Source organism: Sipha flava, unplaced genomic scaffold (genome assembly GCF_003268045.1).
Source record: "Sipha flava isolate LNK unplaced genomic scaffold, YSA_version1 84_pilon_pilon, whole genome shotgun sequence".
NCBI lineage: Eukaryota > Metazoa > Arthropoda > Insecta > Hemiptera > Aphididae > Sipha > Sipha flava.
In genome coordinates, this window is record NW_020273626.1 from 1197983 (window position 1) to 1221265 (window position 23283).

General features: G+C 22.6%; 1 protein-coding gene across 1 annotated transcript; it reads left to right on the top strand.

Annotated features, from left to right (window-relative positions):
- The first annotated feature begins 2101 nt into the window (after positions 1-2101).
- LOC112693290 (DNA repair protein complementing XP-G cells homolog) lies at positions 2102-13890 on the top strand. Its single transcript, XM_025568285.1, has 16 exons — positions 2102-2393; positions 5613-5788; positions 7843-8057; positions 8146-8317; positions 8593-8809; positions 9381-9536; positions 9615-9725; positions 9783-10016; positions 10213-10509; positions 10606-10716; positions 10790-10902; positions 11003-11101; positions 12710-12923; positions 12982-13221; positions 13283-13470; positions 13538-13890. Exons 1-16 carry the CDS (start codon positions 2306-2308, stop codon positions 13748-13750), a joined length of 2844 nt encoding a protein of 947 aa, XP_025424070.1. The 5' UTR covers positions 2102-2305; the 3' UTR covers positions 13751-13890.
- The last annotated feature ends 9393 nt before the right edge of the window (positions 13891-23283 follow it).

Here is a 23283-nt window from a genome sequence, read left to right on the forward strand (position 1 = left end):
TACCCACACTTAAAATATTTATAAATATTAATATTAATATTATTTTTTAAAACCGAAAATACAATATAGAAAAAAGTTTTAGAATTATTTTAATTCAAAAATAAAATATTAATTAGTATAACGTAAATCAAAAACTAAGGTTAATATAATAATTTTGAACAATGAATTCAACAATTATTCATATCTTTAATGTTTAATTGATAAAGTTAAACGTATTGTTTGGATAATGAAAAACTGAATCGAGACATATTAGTTGTACATTTCTTTTAGTATCATATCTGCTATTTTTTCATAGTGGAACTGTTGTAACTCAAGAATAAAATATTTATCTTCACAGCGTACATTACTAAAGTTGAATTCATAGTTTTGAATATATGAATTTACTAATTCTTTCTTTTGACATGTGATTGGTAAATCGGTAATATCTTGTTTGATTATTGATAAAACTAAATCGAAACATGTTTGATACAAATTTAACTGTTTTTGTTTTGTAAGAATACATGCATTAACACAATGTTGTAACTGTTTCAAACGTGATAAATTGAAGCGAGATAATGTTATACGATTTTTATCGACTCTTAATGTAATAGTTTCATTATTTGCATTAATTGAATAAAAAATATCATCGATTAATACATTTGGTTTAGAATGAGTATAAAGTCTACTAAGAATTGTGTTAAAATTAGATTCAGACATTATGTAATTCCATTTTTCTTCGTCTAATTTCAAAGACTGTTTTGTTAATTCACATTCGAGTAGAATAACAATTTTAATTTGATAATCAACTAAAAATCCAATTGAAATTCTTTTTTTGTTATTAAAAGGTTGAATACTAAAAACTGATTTACATACTACTGTTGAAATCATTATATTTTAATAATATGATGTATAATATAATTAAAAAAAAATATTAACAACCAAATTCATCGTGAAAACGTTTTGGTGGTTTTGAAATCCTTGTAGACTTCCTTATAGATTTAGTTTTATTTTGTAAATTATATTTTAATAACATAATTTTTTTCACATTTAAATGTTTAAAATCGACACTAATAAAAATATTCGAAGGAAACATAACTTAAAAACAAAACATATGTAATTACTTGTTGACTATTATCAGTATACTAAATGTATCTACTTATTCTAGGAATAAAAATTAATACATTTTTTTAAAAATAAAAAAAATATATTATTTACTAACGACATCTAGTTAGTTGAAAAATAATTTAACTGTAATAGAAAAATGGTTGAAAATTTATTATTTTATCGTTAACTAAAAAGCTATATAAAATATAATACAGGTAACTTTTGATTGAAGAAAAAATATATAAAAATGTTAAATTGGGAAAAATATAGTTCTAAAATAAGGTAAATTTACCGTGGTAAAATTGAATGAAAGAAGCCAAAATCATCGTTTAAAAAGAAGCCAAATCTCGTAAATTTACCGTGGTAAAATTAAATGAAAGAAGCCAAAATCATTGTTTAAAAAGAAGCCAAATCTCGTAAATTTTACCGTGGTAAAATTAAATGAAAGAAGCCAAAATCATCGTTTAAAAAGAAGCCAAATCTCGTAAATTTACCGCAGCAAAACTACCTTGAAAAAAAAAACTGAAAAAACCATGGTTGGAAGCCCCATAATACTACTACTTTACTAAAAATCGTTTTGGCGATAATTTGATGTCAAAACTGTTAGCTGTTTACAAAAGAAAGTGTGTTTGACTGTTAATTAAATTTGAATAAAAAATAATTTTTGTTTTAATTTTTTTTATTGATACCTATATTTTTGTGTTATACCGTTGTGGTATACATTTTATAGAATTTCAAATTACTTTTCATGTATCAAGAGCAATAGGAAAAAAATGGGATGTGTATGCAAATTGCAAGCAAATGCAAAATATTTCTCCCCCCCCATGTGGCTTTTCAAAAACCACCACTGACGTGTGCATGATGAACGAAAAGGGGAGACTGCGTCCGACATTCGAGCGCGTTCGGTGTTTTTGTTTCTCCCTCGATATCCCCTTATCTGTACTACCGATACCGTGTTATGCTGTTATCGCATCACGATCCCTCTTATCATCCGTAGCAAAAAACGAGTCGCGTTATCACCACAGACCAAGTTTCCAGCAGACGGAATAGTAATAATAATAACAAAGTAATGTATTCCTTTTTCGGGTGCGTGCGGACGTTTGTGGTGCGTTTACGGGTCGAAGCGAGTGGAATTGTTTTTTCGTTTTTCAATCTCAATCTTTTCCCGTCGTAAACGTTTTGATCCCATTCCGGACGGTAAGTCCGACGTCAACGCGCCGCCATGGGAGTTCAAGGCTTATGGAAGTTACTGGAATCAGCTGGAAAACCGATTCCCGTCGAAAAGTTAGAGAACAAAGTTCTCAGTATCGGTATCCTTTTTCGTATTGTTCGTGTTCCCCACCTTCCGAAACAGATTACTCTCATCATTTATATTTTAAAATGTCTGTCTTTGATAACGATAACAATTACGTCAAACATGATTTATGAATTCAATATCACCGAAAACATTTTAGTATTGTTCTTTGAGGCATTTAAGCTTATAACTTTATTTCATATTATGTTTGTTGTTGATTTTAATCTTAATTTTCTATTTGAATATAATAATATTCTAATGTCCAACAAAAATTGTGTACATGTGTCTATAAAATATAGACCATGTTATGGATTTACATAAATGTTTAGGCTGCAAATTAGAAAAAAAAGCATGAAATATTTTTTTTAGCTATTATAAACTCAACACTAAATTATTAATACATGTATTAAACCTATTTTAGTATACTAAAATAAAGTATTTCTTTTATTTTCGTATAATAATGTCAATAAGACCAATCAAATATATCCCGAAGCAGAACTAGGGTGTGGGATTCATCCCCAAATGTTAAATTTTTGAGGGTGTAATTTTTGTAGTATATAATGTATAGTTTACTACTAATTTAATATTTTTAATTTAGTTACTGATAATGTGTTTAAGACTCATTAAATATGATTGTATGCTAATTATTAGAAAAACATTGTGGGGAAGGATATTAAATTTTTGGTCTATGATAGGGCATAATTTTAACATTTTCTCTGAGTGTAAAAATTCCTAGTTTCGCTTTTACATACACCTACTGATATATTTTAATATTATTGTTTAAATAATATTGGTATTAATAATTCTGAATATTTAAATTAAATTAAATACTTATAAATAAAAATAATTTTTCAATTTTTTTTACAAAAACAATTAAATTACATTTTTAATCTTAACATTTTAGTTAAGAACATCTTGAAGTTATAAATTTAATTTAATGTAATAGTGATTCTGTTAATTTACAATATTTATATTAGTTATAATTGGTTAGGTTATTTTAATGATAATTATCTTTGTTGCTGTATATAAAATCTGTGTAAGTTTTGTATTTTAATATACATATTCATTCATGAATTTATCATTTTAATTTTAGTCTTAAATTTATATTTATATATTTTTTATTTGAAGTACAAATGTTTAAATTACACTACTTACTCGTATTATGGATCACAGTTGTAGATTTAGAAATGAAAAAAGGGAGGGCTAGTAAAGAGAGTTACTGCTATAATTTGTTACGCATGTTAATTTGTACAAAGTCTTTCTTATGTTTAATTTTTTAAATATTTTAAATATCTAGGTCTGATATGGTTCTACCTACTGTCTAAAGGGAGGGGGATTTTGTCCTCATAGCCACCCTTGTATTCTCGTCTGATTTAAATTTGCCTACATTTAAATAAAAAAATGAAAAGTGTATTTTTTTTATCATTATTATAATACACAACATCAGCACTATTTGTTCCGACAAAATACTAAGTATTATTCTATAAACGAATAAACTATTTCCTATAATATTTTTTTTTGTCTCATTACAAAAAAATAATGTCAACATGTTTAAATCATGAAATATATTTTAAAACATCATTGGAAATTGTGTCATGGAATTTTTAGGACATCATAATATCAAATTTAGTAAAAAAAATTAATAACTATTAATAATTACTTCTATGATGATTTTAAGTATCTTCAGTATACTCACTTGAAGAACTTAAAACTCATAACTTGAAGAACATATAATTTTCTCTGTTTTTGTGTAGTCTTAGTCACTTTAAACTTGAATGGTATTTAATTGCTTAACAAGACCAAAGATATATTGTTCTTTTATAATGCAACTTTATAATCAAATTTTTTATTTGATATTTAATTTGCTGTCCTTAAATTTTCTGTTTTAACTCATAAGATTCAATATTAGGATACTTAAAATATTATTATTTTTAATTTTTTAATAAGTAAATATTTAGTTTCATATTAAAGCATACCCATATTGTAATTACATTTCTCTTAACTCAGAATAATATTATAAAAAACAATAATGGGTATCTCACATTTCAAATATATTCAAATTTTTTTTTAACGTATTATAATTTATAATTGTTTAATAACACGTAATTTTAAAATAAAAAATTAACAATATTTGTTAGTTAATAATATGTAACAGATCTGGTATAAATTTGTTTTGTGTTTTACTTAAATAATTTATTATTAATAAAAACATAATACTTTTTAGGGATTAATTTAAAATTCTAGTAAGGTATTATTAAACATTATAAATGTTGAGTATTGAATAATATAAATATATGTTATGTATATATATTGTGAAAGTATTGGCTTGATTTTTTTTATAAGTTATTAGGTACACTCAAAATTATATTTTCCCAGGGTCTTACAAAGATGTATTGTTGTTTGTATATAAATAATTATAAAGTTATTATACATCTAGATATTAATTATGGGAATTCTAAATAAGATGTATTTGTGTAATTAAAATAGAAAATATGAAACATTGTTAGTCTGATTTAACTTTCACATATATTCAATTAATAAAATAAAATTTTAATTTATTTTAATTTAAATAATTCGACTATTATAGAATCAAGTTTATCACTGTAAAAAAAAAAATAGAAATAAATGATAAGCTGTATATTAAATTATTCGGAAAATAATTTTTCATTGGTAATAATATTCTAACTATTTTATATAAATGTTTAATATATTTTTATTTGAATAAAGTACTTTAAGAATTTTTAAATAAATGTATACTACATATTAGGTTGTTTTCAGTTTAGTAATAAATTTCTCAATTGTTAAATCTAAGCAATAAGAAAATATATTGGAATACATTTTATGCATAATTTATAAACTATATATTACATGCCAGAAAAAAAATGTTGGCTAAATTTTTTATAATAAGAATTTAATCTTCGAGATATTTGTAATAGAATTTACTAACAAAAATAAAAAAGAAGAAGATTGAAATACCTATAAATTATTATGATATATATAACATAACTTAATATTAAATCAATAGTTATTACAACTTCATTGACCTAAAAATATTTTATTTTAGATGAAAAAATATTTTGTTTAATATAATCGAAAATTATGAGCTTCTTATTAAAATATTTAAACTCTTTTTGGATATAACAATAATTAAATTATACAATATACAAACAAAATATTCACAGGTGTTTAAAATATTTTATTTAAAGAAATTGTCTTAATTCAATTTATCAACCAGATGTTTCAATATGGATGTACCAAATAATAAAAGGAGTTCAAGAGAGTGATCATGGTGCAATAACCAATAGACATTTAATTGTAATGTTTCATAGAATATGTAAATTATTGTTTTATGGTATTAGACCTGTGTTTGTATTTGATGGAGGTGTACCAGAACTAAAAAAATTAACAATTGTGAGTATTACATTTTGAATTTTAAATTAATTATGCTTTTTAATACAAATTTAAGCATAATATTTTATTTATTTAATTTGTTAATTTAATTAAATTTAAAATATTACCATGTATAGCAAATCTTATAGCAAATTATTATTAAGTAAAATTATTTTTATGTTCGTATTAACAAATTTCACAATTTCATCAGAGGTTTCAAAATAATTAAATTATTTAATTAAGATATATTTTCAAGATATTTTAAACAATAGTTATAATTTGTTATATTAAATTAATATTTATATGGTTTTATTGTTTTGATGTAACATAATATTATTGTTATTTTTGGTGACCCAGGACATTACGTTATTAAGGTAATAAAAAAATTATAACTTTTCATAAGAACAGAGTATTTTAACTTAAATAAAATATTGCATATTAATATAAAGGTTTTGTTTCAATTTAATCTTTATTCTTCAATATTTGATTTATTTCTAGATAGTTTTTATTACTTTTGTTCACTAGAAATAATAATATTTGGACATATCTGTTTATATTTTTGGTTAGAAATAAAAAAAAAATTATTATTTATAGATCTCACTTGAAAATATATAACCCAATTTCAAAAATATTTTTTTTTTAATTGTTTTAAAATTATTTTCCACTAGTGTTATTTTATTTATATATTTTTTTATGAAACATAGATCAAATTAATAATCAGTAAGTTTTTTAAGAGTATTTTACATCCTTAACTAAACTTATATTAAATTTATTAAACCTTTTAATTATTAGCGAGATTAATTCTAAACTTTAGATTTAAGGTATGTCCAATCTAATTTTGTATTAAAATAAATTAAAGATTAATTTATTAAAAGAAATTAAATAAAGTATGACTATGCAGTTGTTTTGTTTTGATATACTTGTATTAATGATAAAATCATTACATTTGTTTGGCATACTGATTGAGATTTTCTCACATTCTTTCAGATTTTTTTTTATTTTTACAGTTAGTTACATTCTATACAAAAATAGGGTAGAACTGATTATTGTTGTTCCTAGTTTTGATGACCATAATCATTTTTGAGAATTCATGGGAAAATTGTTATATGTTAACTTGTTACAGATTCTGTGGGAACAAAAATACATTTTCTAGACTTACAATAAACAAATGCATTGTAATTTAGTTCACCTGTAATTAGTCCTTAATTACTGTGTGTCGACCTGGCATTGTGTTGGTGGATGTGCTACTTACATAAAATACAATTTGTACATAACAATCTGATTTTTATCAAAACCTGTGGAAATATCAATAATTTTTAAAACTTATAATTTTATTTAGTTTATATCATAATTAAAAAATGTAATGTTTTATACATTTTTTTTTTTAATGTGTTAGGTATCTATACAAATGAAATATCTTTTAAAATATAGTCATCATATCATGGTTTATATAAAATAATTTTGTTTAATATTTAGTTGTTTTTAAATTGTAAATATATATTGTCATAATTCTTCTTAAATATTGTTTTTAAATAATCATAAAATCCAAATAATATAAATTAAAGTTTAAAAATGTTTAAATGTTTACAAGATTAAAATATAATAAAAATAATAATAATAATGGAACTTATTTAATAATTATATTTATTAATATATTACTATGCCATACAAACTAACTTATTATTTTATTTTTACTATTTTATGTAGATATATAGACAATGTGTCTATATTTTGTTTATTTTGTGACTTAAATCATTCAGTAAGCAAATAAATTTGTGTATGAATAATGATGTTTTTCAATGTTTCATCAATATTACTTTTGTAATAAAAGTGTTTAATTTTTTTTTCTAAGTAGGAAAATTAATTGTGTTAATTTGATGTTTTACATTTTAATTTCCTCATTCATTTTATATGAACATATTTTTAAATTTTATGTAATATTTTCTACATGTTATATACTAGTCTACTATAGTAGTATGCATTCTTTTTGAGTACTCATTTCATATTTTAACTTTATTTACATGTGAAAGTTTAAGTATTTCACTTACTTGCTTATTATTTCTATTTAATTTAAGGCTCAAAGACAAGCTCAAAAATCCCGTGCAAAAAAATCAACTGGAAAAACCAAAGAGAAAATTTTGAAAAATATGTTAGCACAAGCTGCTTTAAAATCTGTATTAAATACTGGAAATGCTTTGACAGAAGAGGAAGTGATCTCAAAAACTGTCAAAAGTTTAAATAATAAAGCAGAAGTAGATTTATTTGAGTTACCAAAAATGCCAGAAACCTTGTAAATAAATGCTCTTTTATTTAAAATCAAACCTTATATTTAAATTGATGTTGATATTTAAAATTATATTTTTTTTTTTGTTTTTTAGTGAAATTGACAAGACTAAATCATCCATAAAAGAAAAGGAACAATCATACATGAATTTGTCAAATGTTAAAACTGAAAATATTCTACTTCTTGCTGTTGAAAATCATGATAATGATTTTTTGTACACTAATAGTGCAAACGATAAGAAAAAAGGGTCTCCAGCAAAGTTAAATGTATTTATAATTAATGAGTATAATTATATCTAAAACTGTGGTAAAATAATAAAATATTATGACAAGTCGTGATGATCTTAAAAAAATACTAACATATTACATGATTGTTAAGGCGCTTCAAACATTGTTAGTACTTGAATGGGTAATCCACTCAAGTATTTTAACAAATTGATCCCTCTTTTTCCCCAATTAACACTATATTTATTGGGGGCAGGTATAGAACTAAAAGCTAAATGTTTTTTTAGAGAAAATTCATACATTTTATGTGATTTCAGACGTTTTCATCACTGCAAATAGATGAACTTCTAAATGGTTATTCAAATGATCAAAAACGTTTAACAGAAAGAAAAAAGCAACAAAAATCAAAACATGAAATGACATTAAATGAATTAGAAATGTTTTTGAACAACAAAAGTGATACTAATACAAGAATCGACGATATTGGTCAAAAAATTGATTCGGACCATGGAACAGTTTTTTATTATGAATCTGGTAATTAAATCTTAAATAATAATTTTACCACCATTTATCATGTATACACATTATCTAATGTATATTTTAAATAATAAATGATTTTTAATGATAATTCATCAAATTATAATAATTGAAGTATGGCGGTATCTGTTTCAATTCTAAATTAAAAAATATTTTATTATTATTTAAAGAGAAGAAAAAAACAGTTAGTCACAAGAAAAATGTATGTTAATTTTTATAATCTTATTTAATATCTTAGAATTATGAAATAAACAGTATCAATTTCATTTTTGAAGATATTATTAAAAGAAATACCAAAAATTCAAATAACCATATAAAACGATATTTCTATTTTATTTTTTAATTTAGAACACTTAAGAATACTGTAATATTTAATCTCAGAATTTGAAAATATTTTCCTTGTGCCTTTTTTTTTCTTCTATTTTTCTTATTTATTTATATCAGATTTTTATAACCTCAGTATGTAATAAAAACAGTATCGAAAATATCAAATGTTCGTACTCTAATTATTAACTGTATTATAACAATTTCATTTGAATATTATAGGTTTATTATTTTATTAATATAGATGTCAAAAGAGTATCCAAAAAGAGTAGTTTGGAAAAAAATGAAATATCTGATAAAATAAAAATTTCTAATTCAAAAATTAATGAAACGGAATCAAAGGTTAACAGTCAAAAAATAATTTCTACGGACACTGTTGGATCACCTACTCTAACAGATGGTATATTTAATGTTTTAAAATTTTTTAAAATTAACTTTTTGTTTGTTTCTGTAATTATTAATCTTTATATTTATGTAGATATAGATGAAGATATATTTAAAGCTCTTGCTGGTGATGAATCCCTTGAAGAAGATAGACTAGCTTGGCTGATATTTAATGAGAATAAAAAAGCTAGCAAAAGGAGATCAAGTAATTCATTATTGTAATATATTTTCAGTACTTTTTTACTATGAAATTACTTTTTAGGTGAATTTGAAATACCAAATTCAAAATATTTGAAAACAGATATCAGTAATGGCAATTCCGAATTAATATTATCTGATATAGAGGAAGATACATCAATGAAAAATAATGAAGTTGTACCAAAAAAACATTCTTCCAAAAGTATTTTTATTACTGAACATGATTCATTACCCAATGAAATAAATTTAGATACCTTTAATGAAGAAGATTATCTATCATGGGTCTCGCATAGTAAAGGTAAAATATTTATCATGATTTTTTCTTTGCTTGTTAAATAAAATATTAGTTGTAATAAATGTATAAACTTTTCAAGAAAAAATCACTTGAATATAGACTTATATTAAAAACAGTATTTCATATATTATTATCGTAGTGCCTATGAAATATTGACTACTTTTAATATAACTTATCATGTTGATAACTTGATTATTAGATGAACTTATTCAAACAAAATTGGAGGGAAAAAAATCAAGTGTTGATCGCTTGGATATTCCATCTACAAGCAAATCTTTATCATCGATTAAGGAGGTTTATTTTTCTAATAATAATCCTGATGTTGATCAACAATGTTCTACTTCATCATTGTACTTTGAGCCAAAAACGGAATATAAAAATAATATTGAAGATTCACCTGAATATCACCTATCTGATCATTCTAATGGCTCTTTTTCTGAAAACTCACTTGAATTTTCATCAGAGGAGAGTTTATCTGAAGATAATATTGGATTAGGTTAGATTAGTTGTTTTTGAGTACCTAACCTTAGATATTATTTAATATTTTTTATAAGTGAATAATTTATAATTACTTTTTTTTTCACTGTTGTAGATAATCAAAACAAAGTTAAGACGGCTGCAGTTCATGGTTCTAAAATTATACCAGATAATTTCACAGCTTCCAAAACTGAAAATGAGGAATTCAATTCAAAAAAAAACTGCGGTAATATGATAAGCTAATTATTTCCTTGTGTTATATATCTATACCTATATATATTTTTTATTTAACAAATTAGTAATAACAGAGAAATTGAAATCTTCGAAACAATCTAATATCAGTACTAAACATATAAAACCATCTGAAACTAAAACAAATCATGCTAATGATGAATATTTATTGTCTATACAGGTTAGTTATATAATAACTAATAATGTAATACATATTATATTTAATATTTAAATACTCTATAAATAATATAAATATACATTTAAAATTAATATTTTTCTAGGATACATTAGTAAAACATCAAAATGATTTAGCTAGCTTACAGAGAACATCTGATCGAATGGCATCATCTGTCACACAAAAAATCACTTCAGATATAAAGGTTTCATTAATTTTAAATATGTATATATTTATAAATACATTATTTATTTATGAGTTTTAATAGTAAATATAGTTAAGTATACATTTTTCATACCCTATCCAAACTTAAAATAGCTAATTTGCTGGTCATAATTTATGTATACATTTTATTTAATTAATACTTTTATATTTGATAGTCATATATATAATAAGTTATGCTAATAATTTATTTGTATTAATATTTTTTATAAGAATATAGGTGATATTTATTATGATAAGTTGTATATTAATTTTAATAATTATTAAAACTAAAACACAACTAATCACTATTATAATAGGTTTCTAGTATTCTGTAATATTTTCACTATTCCCTATTAAATTTTACTGAATAATTGCTTTTGTTATTGATTATTTTCTGTAAATTATTATTCTATTTATTACAAAAAGCTTTTCATTTCAATTTTTTTTCAAATAAATTCTTTACATACTTCATTATTGATTTAAATGATCGAAACTCATATTATTTAATTTTTTATATTTAAAAAACTGTTATAATGCTATAACTTTTTTGACTCTGATTAAACCGTTCTTTTATTTTAGTATACAATCTAATGATATTTAAGTTATTCAATTTCATATATTTCATATGTGTATCAATTTGTGGTTTAATATCAGTTTTTAAATCTTCAATCTGAATTTTAAGTCTTAATTTATTATGCTTATGAGATCTATAGTAATATTAAATATTTATTCAATAGATGCTTTAAGAAACTAAACTAATCTATGTTTTTAAAGACGATTATTATGAAATTAAATTTCCATGTTTATTTACTATAATAATAATATATTAATATTTATACTAGTGTTTTTATTTAATTATTCATGCTATTGCAACTAACAATATTAAAATATGATACGCATCTTACAATAATTATAATTAAAAATATAATTTATTTATTGCTCTTATACTTGAGTATTATGTATTATATTAAATACATAATGTATATTACATTTTTAATTTATTTATTTTCATTTATAGTGTTTAATATAACACTATTTCATTTTTATTTTTAAAAAAATTAATTAATAAATAATTATAAATCAACATGAATACATTGAGATCCATATAAAGCTGGTGAATTAGTTAAGTTTGGTTAACAATAAAAAATTTGTTTAAACTACTTCTATTATTAATATTATAATAAATTAAATTGTTCTTAAATAAAAGCTGATTTTAAATATTGTATTGTTTTAAAATTATTTTTATTAATTAATTGATTTATATTTTATATGCATTTATTAAATACATTAAATAATTTATTTTAAAAATATTAATTAATTTTTTGATTTAATTATTATTATAATATAAATATTTTGACTAAAAATGTCATTAATAATATAATGAAAATATTATTTTTGAGTATATGGCTATGGTAAAGCCATTTATTTTACTGCAAATTTGTTTTACAATAAAAATTATTTCTCGAGAAATTTTTTTTTAACATCACCACTCCATTGTTATCATTATCCCAAATTAAAAAAATCTTGTGCTTTTACACAATGCACTATTTATTGTTGTTTTGTTTTAAGTACATATAATATATCATTTAAATTATTTTTAATTTTTCAGTGTCTCTTGAAGTTGTTTGGTATACCATATATTACAGCTCCAATGGAAGCTGAAGCACAATGCGTGTTTTTGGAACAAATTGGTCGTACTGAAGGGACAGTGACGGATGATAGCGATGTATGGTTGTTTGGAGCTAATGTTGTTTATAAAGATTTTTTTGACAGTCAAAAGTTTGTTAAACAATTCAAAAGCATTGATATTAAACAGAAATTTGGTAATTTAATTAAATTAATATATTGACAAGCTTAATGATAAATTTTTTGTTGTTTTAGCTTTGTCGCGAAATAGTTTTATTCAATTAGCTTTTCTAGTGGGAAGTGATTACACAAATGGTATTGATGGGATAGGTCCTGTGTCGGCAATTGAAATTTTATCTTTTTTTGAATCAAAAACTAAAAATATGAGTATTGAAGAAAAATTATTAAAAATTAAAGACCTTATAAACTCAAAATCTGAAGTACATAGTGATATCCCATTTATGAAAAAATTGAAATCGACCAAGATTGGTAGTGGTAAATAATTATATATTTAATATTAAGGTATAGATAATTGTACTTTTATTTTTATATTTAGATTTTCCTAATAAAGCTGTTATAAACGCTTATTTAAATCCAATTGTTAATGAAACAAGTGAAAAATTCAGCTGGAGTGCGCCCCAAGTAGATTCGATTATTCAATTTGCTCAAACCAATTTTGATTGGGATGTTTCTAAAACCAAAAGCACATTAGCCCCAGTGCTAAAAAAAGTTTCTGCACGAACGGTATGGTTTATATCTTAAATAATTATTTAATCCTTTATATTATTTAATATTATAAATCTGGTTTTAGACTCAAAAGTCGTTGGACTCATATGTAAAAATGCTTCCAAAATTAAATAGTACGAATACTGGGATGAGTAAACGCGTTAGTCTTGCTGTGAAAAGGTTGCGCAATGATAGTAGTTCTAATGAAATTAATAACCCAAAATCTGTGGATTCCAAAATATTGACTTCAACTATTCCTAATGATATAGATAAAAATCGAAAGAGAAACCGTAAATGAATCTATTGTTGAAACAGTTTAACGAGTGAAATTATGCCAAATTTGTATATGCCCAATTTTTCAAGAACTGTTTTTTTTTAGTACCTTAACATAATTTCTTATTATATTTTATATAATATTAGATTAATTTATTTAAACTATTTGGGTGTTTTTACAATGTACAAATTTATATATTTGAATAAAATTTTCAATTGAAAAATAAAAATAAAAATAAATTTTCTATCCTGAAGCTATTTATTTTCTATATCATATTACTGTTATTGTTTAAATAATTTAATTGTAAATTAATTCTAGTCATCATTTATGTTAATGAATTCTTACTATATTTTTAATTATTAAAAAGTATAATAATAATAAAATAGGAACATTTTAATTGTTTTTTTTTTTTTTTTTTTTTTTTAACATTATGTTAATGTTAAGTCTGTTATTATAAAATAAATTGTTTTAAGCTAAATTATTTAAATATCTGTACCAAATTATTGTGTCATATGATAAGTATGATTTTACATGAGCTATTATTCATATTTTTATTCTAGTATAATAAGCTATTACTTATTATATTTATGGTTGTAATTGCATTAATTTCTTAAATTACACTTTGTTTAAAATTAAATTATCAATTTATGTTATATTTCGTGCTTAAATATTGTCATCCCAAAAATATTGATTGTAAATTGTTGATTATAAACATAAACTTGAAATCACATATATTGAATCATATTTTACTATATTAAGGTTATAATTAAAAATTATTTTGTTATTAAAATACTAAATTTTTAAACATTGAACAAACTTTTATTAATGATTCATGCTACTTTTTTTTATGAAGAAATGTTTTATTTATCTATATTTTAGTTAAACTTTTCCTATTGATAAAAAGTAGTAACATTTGTATGGGACTGATTAAAAGTATACAATAATACTTGTTTTTAATATTATTAGTATTCTGATATGTATATTTGTAATTAAAAATTATTAAATAAAATTTTTGTAGAGAGTAATAATCATTTATAATAACTAATATTGATGATTACTAAAAAAAAAAAATGTCAATATTTTTATTTAATTTTATAAGATTCATGAAATAATAATAATAAGGGATATTGTATTATCACATTTGTCTGCTTTTTCTTTCACATATTTATTAAAATAAATTTAAAAATTATAACAGTAATTTGTTTTGTATTTGATTATTGCGATATTACAATTTTAAAGAGCGGTACATGTATTTATTAAGCTTTATATTGATTATGTTAAATTACTTCAAGTAATTTACTTGATAGAAAAATTAAATAATACCAATAAGCAAATTAAGTTGTGTAATTTATGTTCTTATTTTTAAATTTTATTCTTAAATAATTTACTCAGTAATAAAGTTTTAAAGTTTTGAAAAAATACTTATTTTCTGTAAATGTAAAATTGCTATAACAATTATTTATATATTATTATACTTGTGTGCACGGTAAAAGTTACAAATGTTGGTATGACCTCTTAAACATATGTAAATTACTAGAAAATATATTTAATTAATATTAAGTCACTTATTAATTTAACCATTAGATATATTTTAAAGTAGATAGTTAACATTCCTAACAGAATAATATATATAGAGTTATTTTATTTCATTGTTTTATCTAAATTTATTATCAATTTAACTATGTATAATTTACATAATAGCTTAACATTTGATCATTACTATATATGAACTTAATTTCAGTATTTCATAATAGAATAATTAAACTTAAACATGTAAATATTTCAACATTTTATCTTATTAATTATTATTAGTTTATATAGACCTACTAATGAAATAAATCATACATTTTTGTAAGTAAACTGGAAGTTTATAATACTATTTAATTAATATATTTAGTATGTAGATGAATTATAAATCTAATTATAAATTATATCAACAGAAAAATGTGTATTTTTTTTTTATATTTGAAACCAGTATATTATATTTACAATATATTACAATATATAATATTTACTATATAATAATTTATATACATTTTAGTTCCATGAAACATTATTGTAATTTATTATGGAATCAATGTTTATTTATCATACAATTGTAGTATTTTTATTTAAATTTTAAAGTGTAACCTACAATTTTAATCTATTTATGAACTTGCATCTTGTATTCAATAAAACAATTAATTTTGTGTTTAAAATTTTATTTAACTATAACTTGCGTATTATTTTCAATTGTTTCTAAATTAAAATTAATGATATTATCATATTAAACGACTGTGCATAGTTTAATAAATTATAATACACTGGTAAATGACTATAAAATTAATTAAAGCTAGGCAATAATTGTTTTTTAAATACAAAAAATATGTAACTTGTAACTTACAAAGTTATTATTTCTAATTAATTAGTTCAATAATTTTTAATAAAATGTAATCAGCTTAGTGACAATTTACTATATTTTTTAGTTTTATATTATCATTAATGTGTGATATTTTTATGATTACTAATGAATAATAATAATTAATAAAATAATAAAAATTAATAAATCACTAATACTTGTAAGTTAATATATAAATAATTAAACAGTTTATGTGTAAAAATAAATAAATAAATATTTAACCTGGAGTATAATTATGTTTATGAAATATAACTGATTTCAAATTAAGATTCACCGTCAAATATGTACAAAATCAATAAAATCGCAATTGAAAATGAATAAAATAAATGAAGGAATATATTGAAAAAGTTATTTTAATAGAAATCATAATAAATTGTTAATTAGACTTTGGTTATTATTATTATTTATTATTATCTAAATGTATTGGTATAAGGTATTGTTTTTAAAATCAGTTTGTACATATAAAATATTATTAAAATAATTTTTTTTTTTATTTCATTGTGTATGTGTAATTCTTCTAAAACTGAATTAATGTAAATACAATTTTGGTTATTAATATTTCTGAGTCAGTATTGATATTAAAATATATAGTATAATTGCTTTTATAAGGAACATGTTAACATTACCAATTTTTTATTATTAAGTTGTTTTTTAATAAAATACATGTTTAAATTATTGATTAATATTCATTTAATTATATTGTTAACTGTTATAGTATGAAATATCATTACAATATGTCTACCAAACTTGCTAAAATTCTAAATAATGGTATTAATAATGTAAAAATTGGTTTTAAAACTAATAATAATTTAATCAAACATATTAGTAATAGAAGTGAAATCTTCACAACAAATCTTTTTTCTTTTGAAAATCCTGGTATACCAGGTCTGGTACCATAAGCTTAAATGTAATTGTAATAAATGTTATTCAAGCAAGATAAATGTAAATTTTAAATTTATATATAAAGAATATGATTCTGAAATAAAATAAAAATAGAATATATAAAAAGATTCTGCTCCTAATTCTAACTTAATAACTATATACTTAATAACTAATTTTTTAGAAAATAACCATAATATACATAATGATATCATGACAGATTTAGAAATATTTAACACTCGAAATAAGATTTACATCAATTCAGTTTTAGAAGAATTACACACACATAATGAAATAAAGCAAAATAATTTTAATAATATTTTATATGTACAAAATGATTTAAAAAACAAATATCTTAATATCAATAAATTTTAGATAATAATAACCAAAGTATTTACATTTCTTAACATATCTATATCTAATGTAAATTTATTTTAAATAAATTATATCCATATAAAACAATCAATTTTCTTTAATGAAAGCTTTCCTTTATTTTTTATATTCGGTCTTGATTTTATTGACTTTGTATATATCTGACCGAGAATTTTTAATTCAAAACCGGTCATATATTACAAAATTAATAAAATTATTCTTAATATAATAATATTCCCCATGTTAAGTACTTATACATGAATGTATATATGAATGATAATAGGTAAAAGTTTAATTATTAATTAACCAAATCAAAAATCTTATAAGTTTGAGATAGGTACTATTATGTGACCTTCACTGCGTTGATCATTTTATTGTAAAATACGCATCAGAGTTGAGGTTCCAACTCTGCAAGGTAATAATAGGCAGAATAGTTGTTTTATTTCGCACTAGTTCAGTGTTGTATTTATTTAGGTACTACGCTAATTAGGCCCTGAATGTTTTTGGTTGTAAATTAAGCAATTACCTATTTAATAATTTATCAGTCTAGAGCTTATGAAGCATGTAGCTATTTTTGTGTTGTAGGTTAATTTAATTATGTGCAAAGAAATTCGAGTTTATAAAATTAACAATGTCCTATGAATAGTCTTTTTTTTTTTAGATAACTATAATTTATTATTTTGCATCATTTGTATTATATTATTATATAACAATAAGATAATACGTATTTTAATGTTTAGTTTTTCAATATTTGTTTTTTTTGTTTTTTATCAAACTATGTCATATTCTATAATAGTTCAATACAGGGGTGGATCCAAAGGGGGGCGATCAAACCTCCCTCGCGTTGTATACTCGATTTTGGTTCGATAAATTCAGATAGAGATATTCAAAAGAGTTCTATAACTTTATTGGCCTGATAAGATCGAATTATGTTGTGATAATAATTCTATTTTAAAAACTATTTTTTCCCTTCGTCGTCTTGAGACCAGGCTAAGAACAAGAAAGACTGAAAGAAGACTTAATGGACCATCTCTTATATATTGATGCAATAATTAATATATTTGGAAAATCGTCGAGGAAATTAGATTTTACATTATAAATAATTGAATCATCAAATTTATATTTATGACTAAATTGTTATTATTCCTATATAAAATACAATTTCTTTTTTCCATACAATACTGTGGAAAATATTATATGTATGTAACTAAAAAAAGAACTATATCAATTATAGTAATTAACTATATTAATATTTTTAATTTGATCTATTTCATGTTTGCCTTTTAAAAATCGACTCCCCCCCTCGTTATCTTGGTCTGGATCCGTCCCCGGTTCAATAATAATAATAATAATAATAATACTTAGTATCTTAGCAAAGAAACTTTTTTAACCTTTCTCGTGTCACCTTTAATAATCCTGTATATTACTCGCATGTTGGGAATTATCTAGATAAATTTATTAGATGAGTTAGCTAGATAAAAACTATTTATCTACTATCTTATCTAGATAAACTCAGTTCAAGTTATCTAATTTTTAATCTAGATAAAAAAAGTCGTATCTAGATAAATTAATTCTAAATCGCAAAAAATGAACTGTTTCAGTTCTAAAATAAAATGAACTTTTCATTGAATATTTGTGTTCTCTTTTTTATCCTTTAATTTAATTTTTTTATATAATATATATATCTGGTTCGTATTTTTGTCGAGAATACTATGGTTTTTAGTTTTTATTATGAAACAGACTGTGGTGTAGCATGGGTTTTGAGAAAGTGTAAGCAGAAAAATGAGCGTATGGAAAATTTATTAGTAAGGTTATCGCCTTATCGGAAATAAAATTAATAATAAACCGTTTGGTCGAGGTGTATGCAAAATCATAGATACTTATAAATTGTGTATAAATGTGAGAGCTCCTTCTACAATTGTACGTATATCGTGTCTATTAGCTCGAGTAAAAACTAAAACTAAAATTGGGATTCCACGGCGCGTGGATCGGCTCGGGGCTCATGGTTTCCCTACACGACGGCACGACGCGTCAAAATTCAATACCAAGTATTAATAAAACGAAAACAGATTTTCCACCATTGTACGCAACGGCCAACGAGGTGACGATCAAAACATAGCCGTGTTCGTCAAAATTGTTATCTTATGTTCTAAACATATTATTTATTATTTTTATTATTTTTGAAAGAAATAAAAAAAATGTTTATTCTTATTATTCAGTTATTAATACTATAATTATTATTGTTAAGTGTTATATAATAATAACAAATTTATTTAGGTTCTTGTAAATATTATATTCTTGGATTTCTTCTTTTCATTGAAGATAAATATGATAGAAAGTCATATGTTCTTGGCTGTCTAAGAATTAAAGGGAAGTCATAATTATTTAAATATTGCAGAAGTACTAACAGAAATGATGGAGAAATACAAAATAGATATATCAAAAGTTACTCATATTGTAACAGACAATGCAATCAACTTTGGGAAGTCATTTAAGATGTTTTCTGTATCATTATCTACCATACATCAAACTAATTGTGTGCAAAATCTTGGTAATTTTCATGAAAAAGATGAATTAAGCAGTTGTGACAGCTCTGACAACAAAATGGACAGTGAAAATTCAGTCATAGAAATAATTAATATTAATTTATATTTATTATATTAATTATATAACATATGTTGAATCAATTTTTTCAAACATACCAATTATTGAAAAAGAAAATTTAGATAAGTTGTATTTACCAAAACATATTACATGTTGTGCACATACATTAAATTTGATTGCAACATGTGATGTTTCCAAAATTGTAGATACCAACTATGTTAGATTTAAAAATCTACATTAAGTAAAGTGTCCTGTTTTTGGAATCTAGTTAGCAGAAGCACAATGGCCTCAGATAAAGTTTTTGAAACTTGTGGATTACGTTCCCTGTTCCTTTAATAACTCGATGAAATTATTTATTTGATGCTATTGAAAAAGTCTTACTATGTCACAAAGATAAATTAATTTTAACGTTTAATGATCTAAATTTGACCAAGTTAAAAGTGAACGAATGGGTATTTCTAGAAGAGTTTTGCAAGACAATGAAGCCTTTAGCAATGTCTTTAGATAAATTGCAAACTGAAAACAATGGTTATTTGGGTTATATTGCGCCAACTATTTTGATACCAAGACTTTTTATTTTAAGTTGTTTATTTTATTTTTTTTTATTGCAACACAGCTTTCATTCATGTGTGTAAATAGGTATGCATTAATTCGTTGTATATTTTTGCAATTAATCTTATGAATTGGTTTGTTAAGAATTATTGAAACTTGGAGTCATTGAGCACAGTTTGAGTTCTTAACCGACTTTTTAGTTTAATATATTAGGATATGTCTGGAATGTTTCTTGTCTTGCAAGCTGTATCCGCTGCCCACTGGTATATAGATTGTAGCGGTACGGTAAAAAGGATCGCGGGAGGATATGAGGTTTTTAACACGTGCCGTGGCTAAAAAGGTACCTATATTTTAAACGAGGTGAACATTTTTTACCCGGTGCGACAAATCTGATTGAAACGTTGTACTATGTTGAACGAGTTATTTAAACATAATATATGTATATTAAAATGTTCTGTCCTGCATAGTGTACGCGTCTATACTACACACAGTACGTACGTGTTTGTACCTGTATACGCGGAAGTTACATCCACAAAGGATCGAAAGCTTCGAGCGATGCGGAAAAATTCCTCGTAAATAAAATTCCTGATTCCGGGGAAAAAATCCTTGCGCTTTTATTTTTAGTACGTATACGATATATATTTATATAAAAATAATTTATATATAGAAATAAATAAAAATAAATAAATGCTTAGCCTGGAGTAAAATTATATTTGTAAAAAACTATCAATATATATTATGATATCTATAGCTTAGAAATACTTAGAAATATTAAATATCTACCCAAAATAACATTTACATTAATTCCATTTTATAAGAGTTACATATTTACAATGAAATAAAGAAAAATAATTTTAATAATATTTGAAATGTACAAACCGATTTTAAAAATAATATCTTATACTAATACATTTTAGTTAATAATAAACAATAGTAACTAGGGAAGTGAAGTCTTTACATTTGCATGTTTTTGTAAATGCTTATATTTATTGCTGAGTAAGCTTAAAATATGTTTCGTTAAACTCTTAATTAAAAAAAAAAAAAAAAAATTATATTGCAATAAATGCAATTTTGCCGTTTTTTCTAATTTTACTGCAATTTTAACTATTTTTCATAATTTTCTTGAACTTTTCCTCTAACTTGGTATTCATTCATTCCAATTAAGGTTTTATACCAGCAGAAATAACTTAACTCGAAACCCAACATGTTCCATTAATCAAAGCTTTATCTATAGTTAAAAACGTTGAAACTAAAATCAACGTAGAAAGAAGTTTTTCCTGATACAACCATTTTTTTGTGCGATAACAGATGATCATTCGATTTTGAAAATTTATAAAAATCATTTGTAGTGCAATGCAATAATGAAAGCAATATTCATATTTAATTATTATTATTATTATGTATTATATAAATATAAATATATTAATATATTTGATTTTATTGATTATAATTAAATTTTTTCAATGCAATTTTTGATATATTTTAATGCAATAATGCAATCAATTTAGTGTGTTTAACGCAATAAATTCACTGCTCTAATAATAACCAAAGTCTAATAAAAATTAATTTTAAATAAATTCGCCTATTAAAATAATTTTTCTCAACATGTTCCTTCCTTTTTTTTTCGTATTCGGTCACGATTTTATTGATTTTGTATTTACCTGACAGTGAATTTTTAATTGAAAACCGGTCATACTTTATAAACATAATAATACTCCAGAATAAGTATTTATTTATATACTTTTATACACATACTGTTTAATTATATATTAATTTACGAGTATTAATCATTTACTAATTTTTAATTATTGTTTAATTTTTTATTATTTTATATACTACCCCAAGATAATACAACATTTCTGCGGATTCGTATATAAATGTTATGACGTATTACGATGTCAGTATTCGAAACCGTCATATATGATAATACCTTCACCTTCCGAATACTCCAATTTAAGCCACGTTGCACTGGTTTGACAATAAAGTGTTTTTTCCACTCCCTACGACTCTTTTTCACTATCGTGGTGTAATAATGTGTTGTAAATAATGTAGTGTGACCGTTTTTGACTTTTCGGCGGTGTAGGAATGTTTCAGAGGTTTAATCCTAAAACAGTCGTTTGATTAGGAAATCCGGAATTTCCCGGGAAATTCGAAAGAGTTATTTTCGAATTATTCTCTATACGGATAAAATATATATAGAAGAAAACTTTGAAAAACAAAACTCCAATGGAATTAATGTCATGCGTAACGCGATAGATTTCTTGACATGATATTTTCAATGATATTTTTCGATTATGTAATTATGTAATAGGTATGTGCTTTTAAATGTTTAGTCATTAATTTCTATACGTTATATAGAAGTTTATTAAATTATATGAATTATATATTATTATCCTATTATTCAATAGGAGTTGATACACGTGTAAAAAATATATTACAATAACCAAGGATGGGCATTAACGAGTTAAAAATTAAAATTAAAAAGTTAAAACGTCAAGTTAATATTAACCAAGTTAATTATTCGTTACTTTATTTTCAAACTAACTTTTAATTGAATTAGTACTTTTTTAATGTATATAATGAGTTAACTTCAAGTTAATCTAGATAAAATAAAAGATATTAATTATTCATCTAGATAATTAATTTAGATAATTTATCTAGATAATGCTTAACATTGCATAGTATTGTTATTGTAAATAAATGATTAATGTGTTACAAAGCGTAAAATGTTTTTTTGACCAAGTTAATTTTA